The 26781-nt window shown below is 37.9% G+C and overlaps 1 protein-coding gene across 2 annotated transcripts in view; it reads right to left on the bottom strand.

Annotated features, from left to right (window-relative positions):
• Positions 1–26781, bottom strand: part of ADK (adenosine kinase) — a 258375-nt gene that overhangs the window by 14910 nt on the left and 216684 nt on the right. For both annotated transcript variants that reach the window (XM_072339917.1, XM_072339916.1), the window contains exons 9-10: positions 21635–21749; positions 2043–2129 (exon numbers count right to left, since the gene is read on the bottom strand). In XM_072339917.1, the coding sequence (XP_072196018.1) occupies positions 2043–2129; positions 21635–21749 (202 nt within the window). The remainder of the gene's footprint in view (positions 1–2042; positions 2130–21634; positions 21750–26781) is intronic.

Consider the following 26781-nt stretch of genomic DNA (forward strand, 5'->3'; position numbering starts at 1 on the left):
CATGCTACACTGCGCTACACTGCATACAAAAAGCATATGAGGCCTCAATGCCATTGTAGGGGAACTAAGGAAAAGAATATGTGCCCATAAATAGTAATAGAGGACCTCTGTCACAGTTCCTCCCTACACTGAAGGTTGCTGCTATATCCAGACATGTTATCTCATTAGACTTAGGATGGTAAAGGGAAGTTGATGTTTTAGAAGAGATATTCTCTTTCATTTCTTCCCATTCAAATTTAGCATTATCCACGTTGTTACCCTTCAAACTGCTGAAATCCACTGCCGGACAGTTGGTAAAGGAATCTCACAACTGAGTCAAGCCCTGCCTGACAGGCTATATCTGAACTCTTCATTCTGCTGACAGAAGGCAGCAGTTGGAATAGGTTTGCCTTATATCAGCCAGTCCATCCAGCATATTCTGAACAATTACTGAAACCAGTGTTTATAGCCCTTGTACCAGCTGTGGAAGTACTAAGTAAAAGGATATAATTTAAGGAGGAATGGTTTTGAGAGACCAGGCATTTCTTAAAGCTTAATTAGTTGTAATTCTCTTCCTGCAGCTAAATCAGGAAAGAACAAAGGTAGGGCTATTAAAAAACCATTATAGTTCTGATCTCCATACAATGCCTAAAATGTGAAGAATTGAGAATAAATACAGTCTGAGATAAATGTGGCAGACGTGAGAAGCTGCTTCCTGCTGAGGCAAAGCTTGGCTGATGTCTACCGTATTGCTCACCTGGGCACTACCCGGTGTTATCTTATTTTCAGGAACTGAAAACAAAATGGGCAAGAGCTTTTCTTTTTTTTTTCATGACAAGAACAGCAGCTTACCAGCACAGCTGATACACAGAGCACACACATATATAGATAAGCACTTGAAGATCTTATTTATGTTTATGGTCACTGTTACTGGTTCAAACTTAGTCTTCTTTTTGTCAGTTAGGAACAACAGAGATTGATATGTGTGCAATAAGAGGTGCACGAATAACATGACCCAATGTGTTTTCTCTATTTCTGCCCTTATTGATTTACAAAAGCACCAGGGCAAATGAGTAACAGAATTCCTATTTTCATCCCAATTTAGGTGTATACTGAAAACTTATCATAGGCTTTAAGTGATATACTGAGTAGGGATGGAAGTATTCACATGTTTAGGATTCAACTTATTTTTGAACACTTTCTTGAAGTGGGACCCATTTCTGAAGCTTCAGTTTGGGTAACACACTGCTTGTTGTCCCTGTCATAGTTACAAGACTGAGCCCTGCATTTCTGTTTATAAAGAAAATGTAATGTTTCCAGTAAATTAGTGACTAATGGAGCTCCTTAGAGACACTATGTCCTGGACATAGAGAGCCTTCAGGACACAATAGTGCATCACAGAACGACATGTATGAAGGGTACAACGAATGACAGAACTTTTGGATTAGATTGGTTTTTGGCTTATATTGAATCGTTTTTAAAAACAGGCACAGACATAACATCCTCTTTTTTCTTTAGAGCTCGTGCCAAAAAAAATAGTAAGTTTGCAAATGGATATTAAGCAATGCCAGATATTTTCTGGGTTTGTTTTAACAAATTAACCCTTTGCGTTCTTTCCCGATGTCCAAATAATTGTATTAGAAACAGATGTTCTAACAAAATTGACATGATCGGAAGATACCACAGTCATTTATTAACATACTGTTTAATATTCACTACAACCTGTTTTAAAGAACAACAATGTGTTAACATTTAAGCCAGGAGGGATTTCTGCACACTATATAGTACTTGATGCAGCTTGCTTATGCAACAGTCTGACAGATACAATTAATCTCATAAAAAGGACCAGAATATAGCATAGCAGCATATTATGTTTAAAGAAATAGAACACGTCTTCCCCTTAAAAGTCAGAATTTAATTAAATTGCTTAACTTCAGAATTCAGAGAAAAGCTTTAAAAGAACAAAGCTCATTCTAAGGGACAGTGAATGTGAAAAAATATAGTATATTTTATAGAGAAAGAGGAAAAGGATAATCTCCAAATAGGAGTGAAGTGAGAAATACCTCCAACAAATGCATCTCCAGCCCCATTGGTATCCACGATTTCACTCTGATCACTCACCAACACAGGGAAAGTAGTTACTCCATTTTCTATAATGGAAAGAGAATAAAACATCAGTTACTTGCAATATGACTTAGAAAAGCAAAACAGTGAAATTAAAACAATTCAAAACTGGTGTTCTTAATGTTAGCACAATAATTTGGATAAAATCAGATCTGGTTTATAATAATAATTTGCATTGCAGTATTACCAGCATGGGGGTATGGAAGTAAATTTGATCAAGCTATTTCTTGTGGACAGTTTCATTAATTACTTTCAGCTCCATATCTTTTCTTTATCTCCTAACAGTATGGATATAAGAAAATAACTAAATCAGGAGGAACAATATAAAACATGAGGGCATATGGAAAAGACTAAGAAAAGGCCCATCCTGCCAGAACCAGTGCCTCTTATTAGCTGCAGAGAGGTGATGTGGCCTCCAGAATAGCCTGTCCAAGCCTCCAAAAGCTCCACAGAAATGGCTGCATTGCAAAAACTAAAATACATGTGAAAGTAAAACAGTAAAATGTAGATCTAGTGTATATCCAGGTGCTCTCAAATTACACTTTTTTAGAAAACACATACATGTAAGAAGCCTTACAGCTGTCCATCTGACTGGATCTGGTTTCAAGAATTCAATTCTATTCTTACCATTTGTTTTTTAAAAAGTATTTCCATCTCTGCAGCTCCCTGCCCTCTACTGGCACTCGTTAAACCTATTGCAATAGGTGGATACTCAGCATCCTCACCTCAATTCACTGCCACGCCACAGTTCAACATAATTACACCACTTAGGTATGATAACTTTAGAGTTCGAGGGTTATAAATTTAATATACGCCACTAATTAATCAGCTATGGCTTTCCAGGTGGTAATGTCATAATGACGTGATAAAAATATAATTACCACCTTGTCACAATACCTTGTTAAAGTGTAAATTACCCCTGTAACAGAGCCAATGGAAGTTCTGCCTCTGGTAGTCAGTATGCATTAAACTGTCTCAGAGCAAACAGATTGTCCTTTGGAAGACAGCAGGAATTAAAGAAAGGGGAGGGGGAAGAAAAGCCTGTCAACCAGCGAAGATGAAAACCATCAGAGCTGTCCTCCTCTAATGTTTTGTAAAAAATACAGAAATAAAGCAGGAAATAGATCCTCCAGCAGCTAAAAGCAGGAGATGGGTAGCTTCCTCACTGTCCAGCAACACAGCAGAGCATAAAAATCACTCTCACATCGATGCATACAGTAGCAAACAAGGAAACCTAGTTTGGGAAGCACATAAAGAATTCACAGTCTCAAATCAGGCAAGTCTGTGTGTGCTGCAGAGGTACCAGAAGGATCCCGCTTTCTGTGAAATGCAGTGTATCAGCTCTACTGCTCCTCACCATCTGCTACAAGCGAACCAGGCAGATATAATGATGCTGCCTCCAGAGGGAACTGTTGGCTGGCCCACCAGGAGGGGAGGGGAGAGAGCATTAGCAACAGCCATCCATGAGAGGCAAAGGAAAAAGGGTAATGGAAAACATAAACGAAATATTCCAATTAAAGAACGCCCTACTCTCCCTCTAGCCTGTTAAGAAATCTATTTAGAAACCAACTTTGATGCTGTGTTGTACTCCTAAGATAGTCTTCAAGAGCAATGATTTTTAGTAATTTTAACAGGATTCATTTGAATTGGAAATCAAGGAAGTGAGGTCTTACAATAAACTCTGCCAGAGGAGCAGAGTGTATTCATCCATTTCATAAGAAATATATGATATATATGACCTGCTCTAGATAATGCTAAAACAATGAACGAAGTGATAAATCTGTGGAAGACACATTGTAATAAGGTAAACTGCTTGGGCACACACAGATGTTCTACATTAAATACACAGTAGACACTTGCATATGCATACAAATGTATGTGTTTGGGCACAGAGAGTGAATAATGCACAGGCATTGTATTTGGAATGCTGTAAATGGGGCTTGGCATCAAACAAGACTCTTTATTGAATCTAGCTTCCACAGATGAAAGTTTGAATCATCATTTTTCTCCCTTCTTTTCTCCTCCGTCTTAATTTCTCTTCTCTGCTCTTTCTAGCACATTCAGGTAAGTGTTGCACTGAGCTCTTATTCTGCTGTAGACATGACTGCTAAGAATTGAATTAGTCTGAAAACCCAAAACACATCAATGACTTCTGTTGATGTGAAAACTATCATTTTTTTTTCTGACCTCTGTTTGCCATCTCCTTTTTCTATAATGTTACACACTTTCAAGAGAGGCAATAAACTCATAATTTGAAATACTGAGGTTTCAGAAGTTTCAGAAGCAGCTGAACACAGTGCACTACAAAGACATCTACAAACCCCACACACATCCAATAAACTATCTTTCTTTAACCTTATGAGAACTTCAGCTAGCATAGGGTCTACTAAACTCAAAAATAGTTAACACAGTGAAAGAGAACAAAATGATACTGGGGTTTCTTCTTTGCTTCACAAAAAACAAAGGTATTGAGAACTAAGGCTGACATTAATTTACCCTGCAGTGTCTGTGTAACAGGACAAAGACACCTAACAGCTCTCACTGTGTCTGCAACTGCTAGGCACAACAGGGTGAATGAAGATGAAGCACAGGTTGCCATCCTGAATATCCTTGCTTTTGTGACTTTAAATGTTACTTTAAGTTCATTTTCATATGTGATCTATTATTTTGTACAACTCTCAAATCCATCACAGTGAAGGCAAAGAGAGACACCTCGGCTGAGTGCACTGGTCATCAGTGGCCTTGCATCTCTAAGTCAGTTCTGATTTCATTTATCATTCTGAGAGCTTACGAAATAAAGAGTAATTACATAAGTGTTTTGAAATCCAAGTGCTGCTCCTCTGGGCATAAAATCCAGTGTTCTATTTTTAAGCAGCAAATATCTTCTGTGGTAAACACACTCAGATACAACACATTCCAGTTTGGCATCATTTGCTGGAATTGAGAATCGAGAGTGCAAACTGAAAAAGAAAAAAAGGCTGCGTACAATGAGGGAAGCTTTAGTGACAAGCGTTAATGGGATTTTAAATCTTAGATTCAGCCCCCTCAGTGGTCACCATGAAGGAACTCAACTGCCTTAGAATGATAAAGAAAGAACTGAACATGAATGTACTGATTTCATAGGCTGAAGACACAACCCACTGATAAGGAATCAGCTTGTGTTGGTAAAGCCGTCATTGGAAATTTGTTGCATTATGTACCTAAAGATGTGAAATCTATTTTCCTCAGGCAAAAATATTCCCTAGTATATCTAGCTTTAGCTATTTTTGTAGGTAAGTCTGGAGAGGTGACAATTGGGGAACAGTATTAACTGAAAATACACTGCTCCTCCCATTCTACCTGAACACAAACCTTGTTTGTGATGTGAACTGCAACAATCGAACTCTGATCATAGCTGCAAATATTCCAGGTCTGTTTTTAAAACAAATTTGAATCACAGACTACACGTCTACCCTTAGTACAGTAATAAACACCAGCAAGCAATCATTACATCCAATTAGGCTGAGTACTTTCTTTAACTGGGTCATTTACCAGTCTCTCTTGCTCTTAAAAGCAGATTAAATGTGTAAACTTACATTTAATTACCTGTAACAGAACACTTATGGGCAACATGTTAGAGTGCCCTTCAATCTGTATGAAAATAAAATAAAAGGAAGAAGGGAGTCCTAAAATATATACAAAAATGACTAGCTACTTCCTCAAATAAGCTTTTGATCCGTGGGGCTGGCAGTGGCAGTACAGATGCTTACAAGATGGAGACAAATTCATTTTTCTTTTGTAAGCTTCAACTTGTAAAAAAAAAAGGAACAACTGTGAAACAGAATGCTGTCCCATCTCCTTCCCACCCCCATCCTCTCTCATTTTCTTTAGATCAGGGGCCAAAAACAGATAAAAAGAAAGGGTGTGGGGGGGGAGGTGAAAAAGACAGAAAGAACTTAACAGAACATAGAAATCTAAGCTCAAAACCTATAAATGTCTCTGGACAGCTATAAGGTAAGAAGTAATGAGAAAAGTATTTGGAACAAACCCATGTCAGTCTGGCTGATTCTGAGCTGTTACCTCTCTGCAGAAGGGGAAATCAGCAGCCTGATGGCTCTAAGCTTCTGTACCTTATTCAGCACATTAATGAAATCAGCAGTATAATAACATTTTCTCCTGTTTTACCTATAGTAGGAACTACTGCTGTTGCTGCGTTTCACAAAGAGATACCACACCTGATATATATGCTGTAATTTTCCCACCTCTATCAGCACTGCACTGTTCACAGCTGCAAGGCAGCATGGGCTGGGGTGCCTGGGCACTGAGTGCCCAGTTAGAAATCCTTACAATTTCCAGTGGTGATGGATTTCAAATCTGGCAGTGTTGATTCAACCTGTCACTTCAAGGCAACAGACCGAGATCCTGCATTTTCAGGCTGGGACCTTCAGATAGCTGTACGGTATGAGCACTACAGCCCCCCGGCACTCTGTGTGTGCATGTTAAGTTTGCCTAGCTTTGCATGCCAGCAGCTCCCTCTTCTCCATCTATTTCTGTGCATTGTTCAGCCTCTGAAGGGCTTGTCAGAAAAATAAGGAATTTATTTGTGTAAGTCAATGGAGTTAAATAGTATAACAAGCACGACGTAAGTCAGCCACATGCTTTCAGATTTTCTAATCAGATATTGTAATAATACACAACAAATGATGCTGTATTCTAACAAATTCAATATATAGCCAAGAAAACATTATTACAGCAAATAGTGAAGAAGTTAAGCCTTTATAGTCGTAATGAACAATGTTAGTCAAAACACGTCATAGAGTAGTCATTGTCTATAATGCATTTATATGCGTATGGTATGATAAAATTAATACAGATATGAATTTATTTCCATAATATAACACCCAAATAGAGCAACTAGGCTACAATTCTTGCAGTGTGCTAGGCACAATTAAGTATATATAGTTATGTTGGCCAGGATGCAAAGAACTGTCCCTCACATTCTACTTATTTGCAATGGAAACAGAGAAGGAACATGATGCCAAAGGTTCTGGAGGTTCTATGGCTCTGCTCCTGATCATACAGGAGTATCCAGGTGAAACAATGGTGTGCAGACTGCACTTCCCCTGTCTCAGCAGGGGTAAAGTTAACCCAAGACATTAATTGACACTTGTCTTGCTTTTATATCTCTGCCCAGACATATGCATTACCTAGCCAACAGTATTTTAATTCAGAAGCTATATTTGTAGCATTTATGTGTGATTTGTAAAATTAGAGTTAATAGGGAAATAATGTTCCTCCAGAAGAACTCATACACATTAGCAATTAGAAATGATATAAAGTTAAAGAATATTCTTCCACTCATCACATAGCCAGTGCACCTACGTATGCCTTGGTCTGCCCTCCTGGCAGTTCAGTGCTGCTCCTCTGAAACAACTCCAGTATATGATCCAACCCAGAGTTCTCTGTCTGGTTACAACTGTTAAAGAAGTAACAGCATAACTAACGACTCACCAATAGCTTTTACAGGCCCAAATGTGTTTTGTTTACTTTATGGAAGGTGTGGGAGCCACTCAGCCTTTTTTATTGTCTGTACAATCACTGCCAATGATAGGAGCTCAAGTTCTGCTTTATTTCTCACACGGAATAACTCTGTGCAAGGAAACAAAACACTATGGCCGTGTGCAAAAGATGGGGGAACAAGCAGAGGTCAACAGAAAACACCGCAGTTTTGTTTCACATGGGTGCTAATATTAAATAAATAAATAAATGCATACTTACATATATGGGAAAACTTCCCTAAAGAACAAGCCGCTGAATTTTTCTGGCATGTGTCACAATGTTTAAAGTTTAGAATGGCAATGAACTCTGTTGAGGAAGCCTTTCCGAGCACACATGAGCATTGCCATTTGCCCGCTAGGCACTGATTTCAGAGTGAGCTGAAACTGCGCCCACTGAGCTGCCAGAAAATGCACTCCTCTGGGTTGGCGGCTGCTGGGGACATAAGGTAGGGCTCAGAGCTGAAGTGCTTCCTGGGAGCTCCGCACCAGGAGAGGGGCTGAATACTTAGGAAAGGCAAGGAGAATGAAGGTATAGACACCAAAATTAAGAAAAGGTTCGCCATATAAAACACTCGGGTCAAAATAAGTCCTGAAGAAAGAAGAGAAGGGTTACAACAGATGAGGAGGATTCCCCAGTAAAGTACAGTGTGGCATAAAACCATGGTGGTCTCGGATACCACCAAACATAGAGCTACGTTCCATCATGCAAGTTTGGTTTGATCAGTGCACACAATCCTTCATCACTAAAAGTAAGAAAACCAAACCAACCCCAAATACTACTTTGTGAGCCACATATGGCAATCAGAACACAAACAAATCTATACTTCTATCCTTTAATGGGAAACTCAGAAAATGCAAGTGATGTCTGGAATTTCAATTTTCAATGTCTAACTCAAAGAATATATCACATATGTACGCCCAAGTTACACAACCCATGTTGTAGCTCACAGGAGCTCTTAACCTTCTGAAACTTGTCTGCTTGGGCTGTGCAAAACTGAAGCATTCTTTCAGTTAGGAAAGCAGACCGTGCACTGCACTTACTGTTTGCCATGACACACACACTATCAAGAACACACAATGACTGTCCTCAGTTCCACGTCATTCTACAGGTAGATGTGAAACCACTGCACAGCTGGACCATCAAAACACCCCCGTGGGAGAATTTTAATACAAATACTGATCTATTATCTATTCAAAGCAACCTCAACCCAAAGCTTATCAGGGCATTGACTAAAACAAAAAAGGAGAAAAACACATTATAATTTGGTTTTGAGCAAGACAACTGCTGCATTATGCCATACATTACTTACACATTAAGCATATTGCCCTAATGCGGCAAACACACCTGTCAAAACTTGCAAGCTTTCTTAGCAATACCTCAGTTTCACAGTGGTGAACACAGAAATCACATCATTTAAATAAATGCCATGTTACATGACAGCTTTGTTTATGCTACATGATAATCTGAGAAGCACGGGTCGTCAGTGGAGGCAGAAATGGGCCCAAGGCATTTCTCTTTTACTTGAGCATCAGTAAGACTGAAAAGAGAAGGAGTGAGCATTAGGTCACCACAGAGCAGCTCTGAAGGAGCTTTTTCTTCTGGGTGAATTTATATTTAGTTTCATAAATAGAATCAGTCCATCAAAGTGAAAGAGAGTCTTCCTTAGAAACATTACTATAAATAAGTTAATGTATAAACACATTTCTCCATTTTTTTTGTAATGAACAAGATGGCAGCTGGATATTGCTGAGGTAGATACGTCACAGAAATTTTAGAAATTTAAATTGCTTTTAAATACTCAAATAACATGTTGGAATTTTCATTTTTCAGCCTTTTAACTCAGAGCCCAGATCTAGAATTTTTTCCAAGTTTTTATTTATTTATTTATTTATTTCTCACGCTGTATTTCTAAATTCTCTATTGCCTTTAATTAAGATCTCCCTAGGCTACTTATTTATTTTTGAAGAATGGAACTTGCTTACTAAATGAATTTTCTCAGTCTTTGCAGGCTTTACTTCCGTTATGAGATGCCACTGAAGTGTAGGCTGAGATTTGTTCTAATCTCAGTGGGGGAATATGCTGCTCTGAAAAAGACCACCAAAAAACAGAGCAACACCACTGACTTTAAGTCATGCAATTCTAGAAAAGGAATATTGCCCCCCCCCCCCCAAAAAAAAAAAAAAGAGTCATTTCCCTCTAAATCAGCAGCAGACCACCTCCTTACTAGCTGGATGCCCCTGCATTCTGCACATGCAGGCTGCAGACGGAGGAGTGGTGCTGTACTCTTGCAGTGCCCACCTCCTGCCCTGCCCTGCTCAGCCTCCCTCTCTGTGGCCGGCCCTAACCTGACCTCAAGGAACTGAACCCCATTTGTCTTTACCTTCAAATTCTAACATATTTTAATTTCTGTTCCACAGCTCTCATCTAACTCAGCGCAGTGGCTGCCCAGGAGCTGACATGCAGTTGCAGTATGAACATCTAACACGCCATGCTTTGTTTCACTAAGCATCTGTTTTGAGTGAGCACACAAAGATCACTTTATAATTTCTGTGTTCTGCATTTCAAATCAAGCTTGATTTTTTTTCAGATGTTTAATCTGTCAAGATGAGCAGGAAATTCAAACATGATTTTTAGGTTTTTCGTATTTATTTTTAGTCAAATACAAAAATGACACTGCAAAAGGCAGATATCTATCCCCCATCATGTGCCAGAGGTTGAAAGAAAATCGTATTAGCGCTTTACTAACTATGGAGTTAACTGCTCTCAGATGAATTCTCATATTTTTGTGGTAATGCACAGTGTGCAATAGGCAGTACAATCTAATTCACCACAATTGCACAATTTTGGGCCAACTTGCTATTGATAAATAACACAAGTATTAGGTTATTACATTTTTTACAATTAAGTGACTAAGAAAGCTGTTTATTGCCTTCCGTTATGCCCTCTGTTAATAAGATCGTTGTTGCAGATGTTCATGTATGCTGCATTGATGTTTAATGGTGCATGATGCTCTAGGTGGTTCCCATAACCTTGCTTTGTCTACTATGAGCTGACTCAATTGATATGATAATAGAGAAAAGAGGTCTGAAACAAGCTGGGCTGTACTGGCACAATTTGCATAACCTTTAAATTTGCCATCACTTGGTAGCCAACTGTTCCTAAAATTCCTACTCGGTTGTCAGTACCGACAATATACTGTACAAACAGCATTCTGCAATTGGATGGGTGAGGCGGAAAGAGAGGGCACACACACTTTATTGCACTCATATTCTATCAGGAAATGTACTTATTATCAAATTTAGAAAGCCAACAATTTGGAATAGAGTTCTGCAGTTTCATTCATGATCAATTGCTGTTAGCCACAAAGCATGGCCTGGCGTCTTTTCAGGTTCCCAGTACAATATCACAGTGTCAGATTACAAGGGATATAAATATTTGGTTCCACGGACTCCTCTCTGATTTAGTTTTGACTGCAGAAATCAGGATGGATTACAAGGGGCCGGGTGGGCCCAGGGAAGCAGAGCACAGCAAATAAAATCATGGGGAGTCACCTTCCAAACTCCAAATCTGGTTTCTGACAAGTGTCTGTATTCCTTTTAAAGAAATGTTATTAAGTCATCTGGCAGGTAAAGCCAAAACTTAATAACATAAAAATCATTCAAGTTTGCTATATTTACTAAATCTGCTGTCTGTCTGTACTTTAAATCAGGCCTGCTTATTTTACTGGATTTTTGTACTCATAATAAACAAAACAAGGTGGGAGCAAGCTTTGATTCAGACAGGATCAACTACATGAAATTTATTTTTGTGGTACTGAAGGCTTATGTCTAAACTGCCAATTCATAACCTGTGTTACGCTCAGCTGTGTCAAGGCCAGGTCACTGCTATATGAGTAACATTTTACTTTTCAGATGAGGGATTTAGACCATTCCCATTTTGCTCTACCTGTAAAACTTACTGTGGAAATCACTGAGCTAAACTGATCGTGAAACATCACAATTCCACTTCCATACAATTAACCATTTTGAAGAATTTCAATGTACTTACACTCTTTCTGGCCCCAGTGTTAGTTCTCAATGTTTTGTTGCCTTACACAAATCGTATCCTACATCCTCAAAGTCAGGTGAAGCAGGACTCCATGAACCCTCCCCTCTGTCCACTTTTTCCACTAGCCGGTGTTCTCTCTCTGCTGGAGATAAGAATTTGTCTTCTACTCAGGACCTATTTACCACAACTTCTATTGTCTAAGACCGAAAGCTACAGCAGAGAAACTTCTAATTAAAGGGTCAGTTCCTACAGTTAATTTCCTTCCAGGGTCACCATACATAGCCATATTTTACTCTCCTCCCACTCTATGCAATTATTTTGTAGTGACTATTTGAGCTGGTGAAGATTAGAGGCTTGAAAACATAAGTTCCATCATTTAAGGCAAAAGCATGCCATGGGTAGCTACAATTTAAACTTTTCTACAATGTTCATTCAACTGTAATCACAAGATGGGAAATAAAATCTCTAAATTAAAGATGATAGGCTATCAGAGTCTGCAGGGCACCTTCTGAGTGGAGATTCTGCTGCTGAAACTCCTCTGTGATGATTTGCTATGAAGTGAACTGCTGCCTAACAAAAAAAATAAAGGCGAAAACTGCCAAAACAAGAGAAAAAAATATATTCTATAGAAGATATTCTGTCTAGCTGCCAGCGGTCAAAGGGTCCAGTTTTTATGCACCTCATTTGTAACAGACAGCAAAGAAGACACCTTAAGGTAAAATGTGTTATAAAATCTCTCAGCATACACACAGTTCTTTTTTTGTATAACCTCTAGGTAGACTACAAAAAATTGAATCAAGAGATCGCAGACAAGGTACAAGACACAAAAAGACACATGGATCTGTATAAACCATTTATATTCATGAGCGTTTAAAGTTCTCCATGGCCATAATCAATACCCAATGAAGTTAATGAGATCTTTCCATTGATTTCAGAAGATACCAGGCTGAGCCCCAGAGACAACAGTATCATATTCTCTGCAAGCACACCAGCTGATAACAACTACTTTGATAAGTTACTACCTTCCCATTTGGATTTTCAGCAAAAGATAGGCCATCCAATGCTAAACTCATGTTGTAAAACCAGCAGTTTAATGTTATTAAACCCAAAATGGAGCATTTAATAACTTTAATTGAGGAGCAGTCAAGGCCTTGCTAGTTACCTGTGATGTTACGGCTAATATGCAATCCATAAATAAGACAACTGTTATTTGTTTATAAAGGAAATGAAAATAGCCTTAATGTGTAGTCCTCCCAAAAGGTTGAGGTTTTGTTTTCTTTAGAATCCCTACAAAGCACTGCTTCGAACTCTTATGTCTCCTAACACATCTAAGCCCATCCAATAGATTTAATCACTGATAAGTAGAGTTATAAGTTCAAACTGGCCTTGACCTTGGGCAGTATGACATTATCTGAAAACCATTAATGGTCTGAAACCAAAGGAAAGGCTCATTAATAAAAGCAAAACTGTACAAAGGTTAAAAAAAAAAAAAAGAAAAAGAAAAAAGAAAAAAAAAAAGAAAAAAAGGAAGTTTTATTAAAAGTATTGATCACGACCTAGGGCACTATAGACATTGATCTTCCCACATTTCCACAGGAAAAAAAAAAAGCCAAGCCAACAAATTATTGATCTATTATGAAACCTGCTGAACAAGGTATACACTTAATTTCTTAGCATGAGAAAAATAATCACATCAAATCAGGGTAAAGAGAAAAGATATTTCTTAAGAACTACTGACAGTAGAATGCATAGGAAAAAAAAACACCCTTTTTTTTGACTGATTAAATAAAATAGCCTCTCTATTAGTACAATTTTAACCCAAGCATCAGGAGGGGAGAAGCCTTTAACTGCAACCCTTTAAACCACTGGTTTCAGATTTCAGTTCATGAAACCATATGTTTTAAAGGAGAAATGGGTAGCATACGACACAGGATATTGCAGCAACACGGAACGTGTGTACAGAAAAGGAAAACTCTGAACCTGAAACACAGATGAACTTGAGAAGTTTACAGAACGATTATTCTACATGAAAGGTGATACTATAGTTCTAGGCTTTCTTAACACTGTAGCTGCAAAAACAGTGGCTGAAAAGAAGTCATCAGAGTTTTATACTCGCTGCACACCGTTTCAGAAAATACAGGATAACCTCAACAAAATTGTATCCATAACATGTTCACCAAGAAGCATAAACTTGGTTTGGAAGGCTTTCATTAGTTCCAGTGCTTCCTATGTGCTGAATTCTGCAATCTCACCACTCTGTTAGCATAATTCTACAGTATAAATGCTGGTTTTCAAAACGTAAGATGCCAAAAAGACCATTTATTTTTTGTTAATAGACTCATAGACTTGTCTCTTTATTCTTTGCTTTTTGATTAGCAGACATAATTCTACCATATTACCAGCTGATGCTGAAGTAACTTCCCTTCCAGCCTGAGAACTACAGTCTTTGTTGCCAGACGGAAGTTAAAAATAAAACACGACTTGGAGTGAGGCTCCACAGTAATTGAACCCAGTACGGTTTGCAGGTACCATAGTGTCCTCCTGCCTTATTTCCTACTGCAGTTCCTGAGCTCTGTGTATCCACTCTGGCACCTGTATTCACTAGTACCCATGTAAGTCCTGTTTTGATGTTAACTGTACCTGCCTGCTACAGACAGCATCTCTAGGCTATGTGTAGTGCTTCCAAAAAGAACTCTTCAGTATCCTGTACATTTACTTCTTGGCATACATTTAAACTCACTTATAGTAGTAAAACCAAAAGTTGAGTGTAAAGGATTGCAAAAGCTTCTCATACTAGTGGGCTATAAAATCATCTGTCAGTCTTTACTAAAATGGTGCACTTGTGAAGAAAAAAATTCACCTTTAAATACACAATGATAGGTTCTAAACCACCTGTTACCATACTATAAAGAAATTACAATATAACAATGGCAGCCATAAGAGCAAATAAAATGTGAGGAACTATTATGAGAGGAATGAAGAACAAAGGAGAGAAAAAAAATCATGTCACTTTGTAAACTTCTCAGTCATGTTGAACATTCTAGAGGCCCCCTCATAATGGGTATAGCAGAACTGAGAAAAAATGTAGGGAAAGGTAGCAAGGGTGTCACAATTATAGAACAAGCAAACAAAATAGGAAGAGAGCCTGGAAAAAAAGAGTGGTGAAGGAGAAACAAGCAAGAGTTCTGCGGAGTTTGTTGCATTTGCAATGATTACTGACTGCCCACTGCAATACAAGAAGAGGGAGATAGCCAATAATGCTCTTAAGTGGCTGAATCCAAACAGTTTCTACAAGCGCTCACTACTACCCATGCAGACACCAGGTTAGATGGACCTTTGGACTGACTCAGTCCTGCTCCCCTTTTCTACTCCACATTGCCTCCCCAGCATCACATAAATTCCTGTTACACAACCAGTGAAGCAGTGTATTAACAGTTACATCTCCACAAATTCCTTTTAGACTTATGGTACGAAAATCGACTTTCTTGGTCTACATATCTGTATTTGACAAACAAATACAGAAATTCTTCTGTGTAAGAGGAAATATCGACAAGTCCTAGGGTGTGGGACAGGGACCTGTATTTATTACCAGCAAAAAGATATTTTTCATAGCTGAAACAGGTAACTTTTTGTTGGAATGACAGAATGTAAATTAACTGTAGCACCTGAAAGTCAGGCTGCGTTTAATGAAAGGTAAAGTTTTGCCTTGAAAATTTCTTATTGCTAACGATTATACAAGAAATGGGAACTTCCCGACTTCACTCTTAATTTCCAGGCCAAAGTGACGTGCTATTAGTTAGACTAAAAGAGATACTCTATTCTTTAAATTGATACGAAATTACTGAAAACACATATGCATATTACTTACATATATAAATATATATTTAGTTATATGCCTATAGGCATACAGCTTTATGCACTCTTTGAGGTGCAATTACCTTTAATTCCAGTTAAGATACAGGTTTCCAGGAACATAGGTTTTAATAATGTGTTTCAGCTGTCTAATAAAATGCTCAGATCTCCTCTCCCACACAGCATGAAATCATGAGTGGTCTCAGTTACAAAAGGTATTATCAGCTTTGCTATTCATTAATCCCCATCAACAAAGGTTCATTATTAATTTAGGTTTTGTACCTGCTAAGTCACAACTAAACTAAAAATAATTCTATTGGGCTTTTTGGCTCCTTTGTTGTGCCACTAGCAGACCAAAACTTCCTTTTTTCCTAAATCCATTTTTAGTATTTAAACTTTACTTCACATTTGTGAAGATGACAGGACGGGGAATAGTGAGGCAATGAAATCACGCAAAAAAGAGAAAGCACTGTAATAGAACCCAACTGCACGTCCAAGACGTGATTTTTTTGTTTGTGCAAACACACAGGAAGCTTGTCTGATAAAAAAAACTAGTCAAGATTTTTCCTGTCTGGAAGGCTGAGAATGAAAGCTAGGAGACCTAAGGGAAAAGTACTTTTTCTTGTTTCTTGCAAGCGAAGAAACAATACCAAGTAATTTACAGAAAGAGGAGCTGCAAACAGACCCACCATAAAATGTCAGCAGTGTCAATAGTAATAAATACTTCTTTGTTTTATTGATAAGCTTACAAGTTAACATAGTGGTCTATGATTGCAGCACAACCTGACAAAGAAAACCTACTGACCTCTGTTGAGGCTGTTATATGCTTAAACATCATTTTAAGAACTCTGCTTTTAAAATATTTAACATATCCTTGCAACAAGAAGTTTCCTCATTCATAAATACAGACTCTCCATTCTTCTGTTGCTATATTCATTTAGATCAGGTTTTGGTTCTATTCAAATGCATAGAAACTCTTAATTTGTGAATCTATGTGCATATATTACTTTCAGAATGACTGTACTGTGTTACACCAACATCCATTTAGCTCAATACCGAGATTCAGATAACAGGTAGAGGCAAATACCTAATATTACTCTAACATCAAAAGCTTGATAGTAGGCTCTAATATTTGGTAACATTGCAAGCTTTGCTGCCCTACATTAATTTGGCAATATAGCTTATGCTGTGTAACTTACGGAACTGATTAAATAACACCCAGTAATAACGAGTAGAAGTTCCCCAAACTTCTTCAGGGTATACTTTGTATTAGGTGCATTTCAGGATTACTAAGGGAGACCCTTCTCATTCTACCACACTGTACTTCAAAGCCAGTATTTTCCTGAAACATTCTCATGTCATCCATCAACAAACTGAAGAAGATGTAGACAGTGTCATTAACTCAGTAAATTCTAACTAGGGTGGTTTTAATACTCAAATCCTTAAAAATTCACCTATTTACTACTGCCATTTTCTAACAAATCAGCCTATTACAAATGTGCCCTTAACAGAGGTGGTCTAGAAAACACTGGGGGGGGGAAGAATGGAACATTCTATGTTCAAGCCTGAACATGCCAGATTTCATCATTCATAATTTGAAAAACGCTGAAGTGATTTTCTTTACATTTGGACTGTTTTTCTTTCCTCTATTAAAGCTATAAAACAAGCTAAGTTTAGAGTTTGTAGCTTTAGCTGTTTTTGAATTATGCAAATATTTTAATATAAAATTGTTTCTGCACTGCCAAACTGATTTTGCTCAGACTTTCCAAAGATTTCCCTTTGGGCCAAGACCAGTCACAAAATATATCTGACTTAAAGTAATTTGTTTAAAAATGTTATGAGCAACTCTGTAAAAAAGGGTAGTTTTCAGAGCATTTCATTCTGACAAATGATACAGCACACAAATAGATGTGACATATATGTTGTTGTCAGAGTTTGTGATTTTTACTGTGTTTATGAAAAGCCCCAGCTGCTGAAATCAGGAGACTGGATATGTTCATCAACCCTTCCCCACTTTCCTTGCCTCTGCATTTTCTGTGGTTACAGAAGAAAGTGTTGAAATGAAATGAATGTATCCCACAAACTCAGGAACCTGGAGTGAAATTCAGAATGGATGAACCCAGGTTACGGTAGTGGGACCAGAGTCTGATAGCCAAGCAATTCCCTTTATGGCCAAAAAGCATCCACACAAGGCATTAACCGATGTTGTTCCTCAAATAAACTTTCCTCAGAAAGCAAGTTAATTGATCCCATTTTCCTACTATCCTTCCCAAACCATAGTCCTCTGTATTGCACGGTTTCATCAGAGATGCACCTCTCAGGTTACTATTTTTTCAAGAGAGTTTTGTCGAAATTCAGCCATTTTGGGGACTGATGTTAGAGACAGTTACAACATTTGTGCCATTTGGTAGTTCTTACAGTCATTAAGAAGCTTCGATGCCTTCAAATTCTTCAGTAAAACAATAAAATTTGACGTCAGAGGAAAACGTACCCAAATGACAGAAACAGGAGGACTTGAGGCAATGATCACATGCTCTGAGAAGCCTGCTGACAGTCAATTTAGTCAACATTTCATCTACCACAGTGTCTGTGTTCCAATCCCAAACACCCCTTTCCTTCCCTATAAAGCATACTGATCACACTCAGCTTGAATATGAGATTGCCTTTTTCTTGCAATTATTCCTACTGACAGAGAACAGGAAGGAAGGGGAGAGGGAAGGAGCCTTGGGGCTGGAGTACTGTGACGGAGGAGATAAGAATAGACAGCAGAAAGATCCAATGTGCCCCATGATAGAGACATTTTTCCTCTGAAAACACAAATACTTCAGACAGATTAAGAATTTGGACTGATAAAGGGGAATGGCTTGGACTGGGATGGCTGATGCAGTTACTTCCCACCATTTTCAGGTTCTGCTCCAGTTGTGTGAGCCTCTAAAGCTGCTTGTCAATCAGTGCCTGAGTGGCCACAGTTCCTGGTCTTTTATAGGTGAGCCACCAGTGGTTTTGATGGGCATTAAAACAATGTTGGGTGAACAGAAGCAATCCACAAACTGATTCAACATCCTTGCTGTAGGGCTGGGACAGATCCTTGAAGGAATTGGGCTTTTTAGCTATCTCAATCTATCAGATTCTATTCTCTGAACTTTCTGGTAAATCTTTTTTCTCTAACAGTCTGCACCCTCCTGCTCTATCCTCTACTCCTCAATTACTTACTGATACTTTCTGTTCTCTGGGAACCTGCAACAATCCTCTTTATCTACCTCATTTCCTTTCCTTCCAACCAAAGCTGTACTGGTGGATCCCCTCATTACTTCCATTCTCTGTTTTCCACTCAACTTGTATATAACCCACCATGGAGGTGCATTCCTACTCCTGTAATCCAGTCCTCAGTTTAGCCCCGTGGCAGCCTTGTACAGGACAATAGGCAGAAGCTGTATATAACTGAGGAAATAGATGTCTGGTAGGGACGCTCTTACAGCTGCAACACTGTCTTTCTCACTGTATGATGCCTGGGCTGAGATGGGCAAGATGGGCTGTTCGTGTGTCTCTTCATAGAGCAGTCCAGCCCAAGGCATCTGCTTCTACTCACAGGGCTACACTGAAGGCAAACTCTCTATGTCGCTGCCAGAGAGCTTTCCACAGGAAAAACAGAAAAGAAATTCACCTTGGAGAATTTTACTCTTACACCTTAAAGATCCAGCGTCATCCAGATGGCATAAACTGCAAACACTGGATCTACCCAACAGTTGATGAGGGATGCTTAATGGCAGCAATGGAAGGAAAGAAAGAAACAGGAGAGTCCTCTGCCTGAATACCGATCCCCCTATGGTTAAGCAACTACTGACGGGAACGTCTTTCAACTAATAAACATCCTGGAAACACATTCTTATTATTACTATTGATTTGGATGAAGTACAAAGGAGAATGTCCAGTAAGTTTAAATGCATAACTCACTTACTACTTCACAAATACTTGTTCAATCAAGGCACAAGGCCACAAACCCTTTAAGAATACAGATTTTCCTCAGAAAGGCAGGATAAACAACCATACAAAGCTTGCTTTTTCAAAAACACACTTTTATCCTGTTGCATTAGAAAGGGGAAATGAATTTTATACTGGCAACTACTCTGAAATACAGCAAATCTTTCAAAGACCACTTAGAAACATTTTATACTTTCCACTGCAGGTTTCAAAGCACAACTAGACCTAATTGATGCTGAAATAAGCATTAACAGTATTCTGTGCCATCGTGTGGTATCACTATATGCTAAATTAAGGGACACATTTTCCTCTTTTCATTATTATTTTAATGTGAAGAGGTGGGAAAAAGATGATCCATACCAAAGGATGGAAAAAGGGGGAAAACAATAACAAATCGGTATCTCTTCTGAGAATTGCCCCACAGGCCAAACATTTTTATGTTCTTAATCATTATTAAATGACTTAACATGACACAGAGAGCCTGGCGAATGATTGCATCCTGACATGAGAACGAATTACAAATGAAATGAAAGATCAAGCTGTATTAGAGGACTGCCTCTGGGAAATGAAAATCTTTAATTCTCTTTTATTATTGACATTTATTTGGCTGCCATGAATAACAACATAGCAAAGAGATTCAGCTATGCTTGTGCACCAAATAGCTTATCCCACGGCTCAAAACTGCCTTAACATTTATCATGTTTGCTTTTGTAGCTGACACCATTGCATACACTCCCTATCCATCTTGCATTTATCATGCATATAAAGTGCATTCTCTAATTTAAGTTCATTTAATAGCAAACAAACAGCTAAGATTAGCAAGTGTCAGTCCTCAAATAAGCCCCCAGTTGTAAAAATATCAAAGAAAGGATTAATGGATTTGTTAACAACTCCAGTTTGAAGAATAAAATAAGTACATAGTGAAAATTAAATAAGAGCACAGGAAGGTTACATATAAGATTTAGGTTTACTACCACTATTACTATCTAATGTATAAAAACATTTTTACACTGCTATTTTTCAGCCAACTGTACAATACTCCAGTGGAGTGCCTCCATATGGGCCATTCACATAATGCAGTAACATTCTGGAAGCAATGCTTTCATTGTTATTCAGCAAGATACACATACACAACTCTCAGTGACTGCCTTCTATTTCCTTTAAATCAGTTTGTAGCTAACAAAATACAGGAAGGAGCAAACTATTGGAGAAATCACTCTAACTGCTGCTAAGAATGATCTATACGCCAGCAACATACCTACTTAGTACCTAGCCTTGCAGCCACAGGCTGAAGCAAGTTCTGATTTCGAGGCAAATATTAGGTATGAGTAAGCACTGGTCCCTCAGGTGAAAAGCTTCCTCAACTTCACTTGATTTCCAAAGGAGGAATTCAGCCTTGACTAATAACTTACCTTGTGCAGGAATGAATGACTACAATGGCTCAACACAGCACATGTTTTTAATAGCTTTATTTAGTCTAGAAGCATAGGTGGACAAAATTAAAGAGACTGTCAAAAGGTAGGCAGTCGTGTTTATAATGCTTAAATCTGTGTGTCGTACATCATCAATTTCGACAGCACAAACTACTTGTATTCCTGCTAGAACACCTTTTTCTCACATACTCCTTTGAGAATAGAAGAGCAGACAGCTGAGAAAAGCTTGAAGTGAGCTTTCTGCTCAAAGCAAAAAAGCCTGGAAATTCACTTAGTACTGGATTTCACTTCCTCCTTTCCACAAATGTTTAAATATACTCTACTGTTGCACAGCTGTTCTCAGCAGGCATAGCGTGTTCTTGTTTGCAGCAAAGATGGCTACACAGATAAAATCTCAAGTCATAAAATCTGAGCAAAACCAACTGGATCAATATTTTAGATCTGTGTTATACAGAAGTACTTCACATGTTCAGAACTAAATTCTCAGGCATTTCTGTGAAATACTAACTTCTCAAATTCAGAATCTTAAAACAATTAGATGCATAACAGGGCTGAGAAACACTGGCATTAAAAGGCAAGTGCTCTGCCTGTCATTTAACAATTATAATAGGTAATACCAGAATTCATTGTTGCTTAACTACAATATTTACGGAGCGACAACAAACATATGAAAACTATACCTGTAGCCAGTACAGTGTCTTCTTTCCCCTGGGTAAAGATTACAATTCGTTGCCTTTTAGTGTTCACCTTTGGCAGGGCTTGTGTCTTCCGGGCTATCTCTTTAATGTCTTCAGTCTATTAATAGAAAGAAAAATTCTTGTAACCAGCATATTAGTGAGAGCAGTCAGAGCAGTGAAAGACTAGAACTTTATTAGCAGATCAAAATATTTATTTTCTCATGGCTAGTATAAAATAGACTTCATTGTCAGTAGAGGAAGATTTTTAAATGGAAGAATACTTCATTCTCCTAAGGGTTTATGTCATACCAGGAGACCATTGTTTTTAATCTTGATAATGATAGTTCAGCTACTCCAATTGCTGCAAAACTGCAAAGCTAACAAAGGAATTACAGAGCATTTCCTAACGAGCAATTAGTGGGTTTGGTTGTTTTTTTTTTGCTGATGACTGGATTCCAACCTCATCTACCAGAAAATTAAAAATAAAATTTGCAAGAGAATAAAATAGGCTTCAGATAAACTCTAAGCCTGATTGTCATTCAAATCCAGTCAGGTTTTATAGTACTGTATTCCCTCTGATTTCAGAAGGATAACAAACACTGTTTCTTGAACTCCCCTACAGCAACTGATCCCAACATGTAAACCCACCACACCCTGCAGCACCTTCAAAGGTGTGGAGCCCAGGTGGACCTGCTGTGTGCTCACTAGCAATCTGCATCACTGAAATGTAGGGAACAAAAAGGTGGGAGCCACTCAGTGGGGCACAGAACATCCCACAATTTTCTGAAGTGAGGAAAAGCTGCAAAAAATTAAAGAATCTTTGCTTTAAAGGGACTTGGTACACCACAGCACATTTAGCTAGGAACTAAGAACTTAGCATAATGAACCAAAACAGAAATCCATCCGAAGCCTCTGGCAGCAACAAGTTTGAAATGTTTTACTTGGTGCAAGAAACCCAAAAACTCCTCAGCTTGTCACTAGAACATCATCCTTCCTATTCTCATAGTTCAGTTGCCAAACAGTTTGAAACACAACCACTGCAACTTCTAATTTATTTAGTTTTCAACCTAATCTAAGTATTCCTGTTATTAGTAGAAGCATTAAATCCTTTTATAATGCTCTATGGAAAATTTTGATCTCAAACCTCATGTCAGTTAAGTTCCACAGATTAAATTTGGTATATATAAACCTATTTCTTGCCATCACATATATATATGTATAGATTTAAAGGATGAAAGTAAGGCAGATAATTCTCTGTGTTACCTGTTGAGCTGCATTTTATTCCAATGTGTGTTAAACAACACCGCACAATGTGTGCACTTATGTACATGCAACCACAGTGAAACACAGCTGTTTTGGCGAGGGCCTAGTGTTGAATATAATATGAAAGCATAAGTATACTTTCTGCATTTTTTAGTGATCTGTTCATTATGAAACTCATCTTAGCACAATTACATAATTAATAGAGTTCATTTTTAAAGCTGTCCAGAGTGGTATTAAGTCATTTACCAGAGTTACAATTAATTTGATTTAATACAAATTGGTTTTATTCCTCCAAAATCAGCATATAGTGTTATTTTTAAAACCAGGTACTGCATGTGCAGCTTTGACTGTGGCTGTTGATTTTCACAAGTGCGCTTGTTTTTCATCAGCAGCTCAGTTAAGCTGCTACAATCTACACGCTACCCAGTTACTTGCTGCTTTTTAGCAATCTTGTTGATCGCACCACTGACAGCACTTCACCTTTACCACAGACAGAGAACAAGTCTGGGCTACGTGCTTAACAGTATCCCTTTAAGTGAAAATCATCCAGCTCTTTTGCAATAGTTCTAGCCTCTCTCTAATTTATTTTCTCTCTGGTAGTCAGTGAGCCCATACTGATTAATACACCTTTGTCAAATGCTATAATAATTTGCCCTTACTTACTGCATTCTTTAATTCTTTTTTTGAATTCTCTCATACTTTTAATCTCCATGTACAGTTAATACACTAACACAATTGTGTTATTTCATCCTTCCTCCTGCTTAGACTCTTATCATGAGCTTTCAAAAGACAACTTCTACTGTTGGAGAAGACCAAGGAACCTTGAACCCCTCAGCAGATGGAGAGCAAACAGAGGCCACCTTACCTCTAATTCTCAGAAGGCAAGAAGCCCCTTAAAAATGCCAGTGAAAATAACTGCAACTGCTGTTCTTTTCAAATGTCTTTTTAAGGGGAGATTTGTGAGTAGAGGGTATCAGCTGGTGGCACAAGCTATTGGATAGGGCATGAATAGAGAATTACAGCCCTTCATCTGGGTAATTTGTAGGCTTCTGAAGGCTCACCTACGTTCTGACCTACTTGAGGTCTTGGCAATTAAGTGGTCTGTGAAACAAACTGCAATCTTGGATACCAAGAAAAACTGGTGAGATGAGGTTAGTATTTGCTAAGGAGGAAGCAGCTCCTAATGACTTTATTAAGCACATTTACAGTGAAGCAAAGCAGGCAAAGAAATCAAAGAGTTTGAAGACATTTGTGTAATGTATTTACATGTACTTTAAATTTTAAGAGGAAAGTAAGGAAGCAATAATGGGAAAAAATGACAAGATCAAGAGATGATTCCTTTGGTTTAAGGAAGAACAAAGATGAATTTATATGAGGGAAAGAGGGCTCTAAGGAAAAATACTAGTGAAGAATGATGGTAGAGGGTAAAACAGAGTAGACTGTAAAAGAAAGTAAAATGCATATGTGCTTTTAGGAAGAATTAAATACATAATAGGCATATAACAGTAGAAGAAAGGTATCTAGCGGAAAGAATTATTTTAAAAGGTATGAATTTCAAAACAGGCTGGGTTTGGAGACTTGTGTCTGCTTACACAGACTTCTAAAGTAACTAAATGCCATCTTCCTAGAGAATTAACTTGGCACTTTTAGCCAAAATCACTTTCCATACTGAAATTTTTTAAAGGAAGAGAATAAAATAATTTTTATAGTGAAAGAGTTGGGACTTCAGCGCTGGGGAGGCTTTAACTTTTCCAGTATACATCTCTGCCTTATCACCACGTTATATTTTGAAGGTACAACCGTAACGTTTTAGAGCAGGTGAATATTTACAACTTAGGACTGCAGCAGTACTGTGTCCCTCAATTTGCTGTCAGGCAAATGGTATGAAACCCTGTCATCTCCTACTTCTGCTCAGCATATACATAATATTGTCACAGAGCTATAAGGAATAATATTTACTTTGTATATATAGAATACAACCTCCATCTACAGACACGGCTGGACTGTGGGTCTGTGAACTTAATGCTTCTTTAAGGTGCCACGAATTCAACAGGATACTTGTGCGTATCTTAAAATATACGAGTCTGATACTGATGGTTGGGCAGGTCTGATCCTTGTTTCTGAACAGCCATAAAAAAAGCTGGGACCATCACAGCCATGAACTGAACAAGCATAAATCCACTGAAAACCGTGGATCTGTGCAGTGGATCTCACTGTTTTTAAGACTGAAATTTGTTCCAGGGTATCAACACTCTTTGATTTGGTTCCCCAACCAATATGTACTTCTTGGAAAAGCATCACCTTTAACAGGAAAAATTATTTCTATGGCAGCTTAGATACATCTGCTCCTTTCATTTCATCTCATTAAATCCACATTTTTAAGATGCATTTAGTCAGATAAACTGTGGAATTAACTGCAAGACGGAAATGGAGATAAAGCTATGGAAAAAAAACAAGGCTGTTCTTCAATGACAAAGATTTCTGAGGAATTGTTTTTTTTTCTTTTTTTTTTTTTAAATAAAATAAAATTATTTTAATCTGTAATTCAGATACAGGTAACAGCAACTTCTCATTACTTTTATAGTAAATATCCTCTTGGTTCTTGCTTTAGTCACATCAATTCTTTATTTTACTTTCTCTATAGAGAATCCATTTTACAAGATATTGAGATCTGATGGATTTTTTTTATTTTTATTTTTTTTCCTTTATCTAAGGAAATTAATTGAAGCTATTTTAGTTTTTCCTAAGATACTTTCTTGGCAATGTGATTTTCATTTATTTATTTATTTGTTTTGCCTCCATGGCACAATGGGAAAACAACACTGTGGACACTTACCAAATCTTTGATAGGAAACTTGATGTGAGAGTTGTTGCCAAGCAAGGGGGTAATAAGAGATAAGATCATAATCATTGTGCACTTTACTGATATGCTGTAATCAAATGTGGCAGATTTAGGATGTTCAGAAGGAGCTGTGCTAGAATCTCTAAGCAAGCACTAATGGAAAGGTTAATATGATGGTAGTTAGCAGACACCAGCAACAGCAGTTTGTCACTAGAACTGAATTTAAACCAGGCATATTCAAAGTCTTTAGCTCAAGGGGGCAATAAAAGTATAGAATGGGTAGACTTAATACACTACTTCCTTTCCTTTTTATTGTCTAGCTACCAGAGGGTACCAATAATTTGTTATGCTTCATAATATATTTGGAGGCAGCTGAGAAATTCATTCATTTGATAGAATAAATTGAAAGTGTATTTTTATGCTAACAATAGAGATTATACAAATGAAAATTGACAGTGATAAAATGTCTGGATTTCTACAAAGCAGCCGCATGAATTTAGGAAACATAAAATGAAATGGGCCAGCCCACAGCTTTAATATCTAAAACACTGATGGCACTGATGTACCTGCTGGTGTACGGCACTAAAGAGATCTAAATTGCAGAACAAAAGCTGCCAGTCTTTCCCTCTTTTTTTTCTATGCTGCCATCCACACACAAAGTGGCACGTTCTTAAAGTGCCGCCGTTTGAATCGCGCGGCTTCTATTATTTATGCAGAATGGGTGTTGAGCAGTCAAACTCCTATCTATTCTTCTCCATTGCAAACAAATCAATTAAGGTGGGTTTTATTCCAGTGAAAAAACATGTAACAGGATTTATGTGCATTTGGTTCCACAATTTAGATCTCAGTGAGATCGCTTACTATCTGTGAAATTAGTACAACCGTTGTCACATTAATTATAGTATTTAAAACCTGCCTATTTGAATTCAGCATTAGAGACCAATAGCTGATAGCTCTCCAGATTGAGTTATCTGAATGCAGCCAATGGGAGGGGCGACAAAAAGGCTTAGGCACTCAAATAAATACCTCGGAAAAAGGAAATCAA

Source organism: Excalfactoria chinensis, chromosome 6, assembly GCF_039878825.1.
Source record: "Excalfactoria chinensis isolate bCotChi1 chromosome 6, bCotChi1.hap2, whole genome shotgun sequence".
Lineage (NCBI taxonomy): Eukaryota > Metazoa > Chordata > Aves > Galliformes > Phasianidae > Excalfactoria > Excalfactoria chinensis.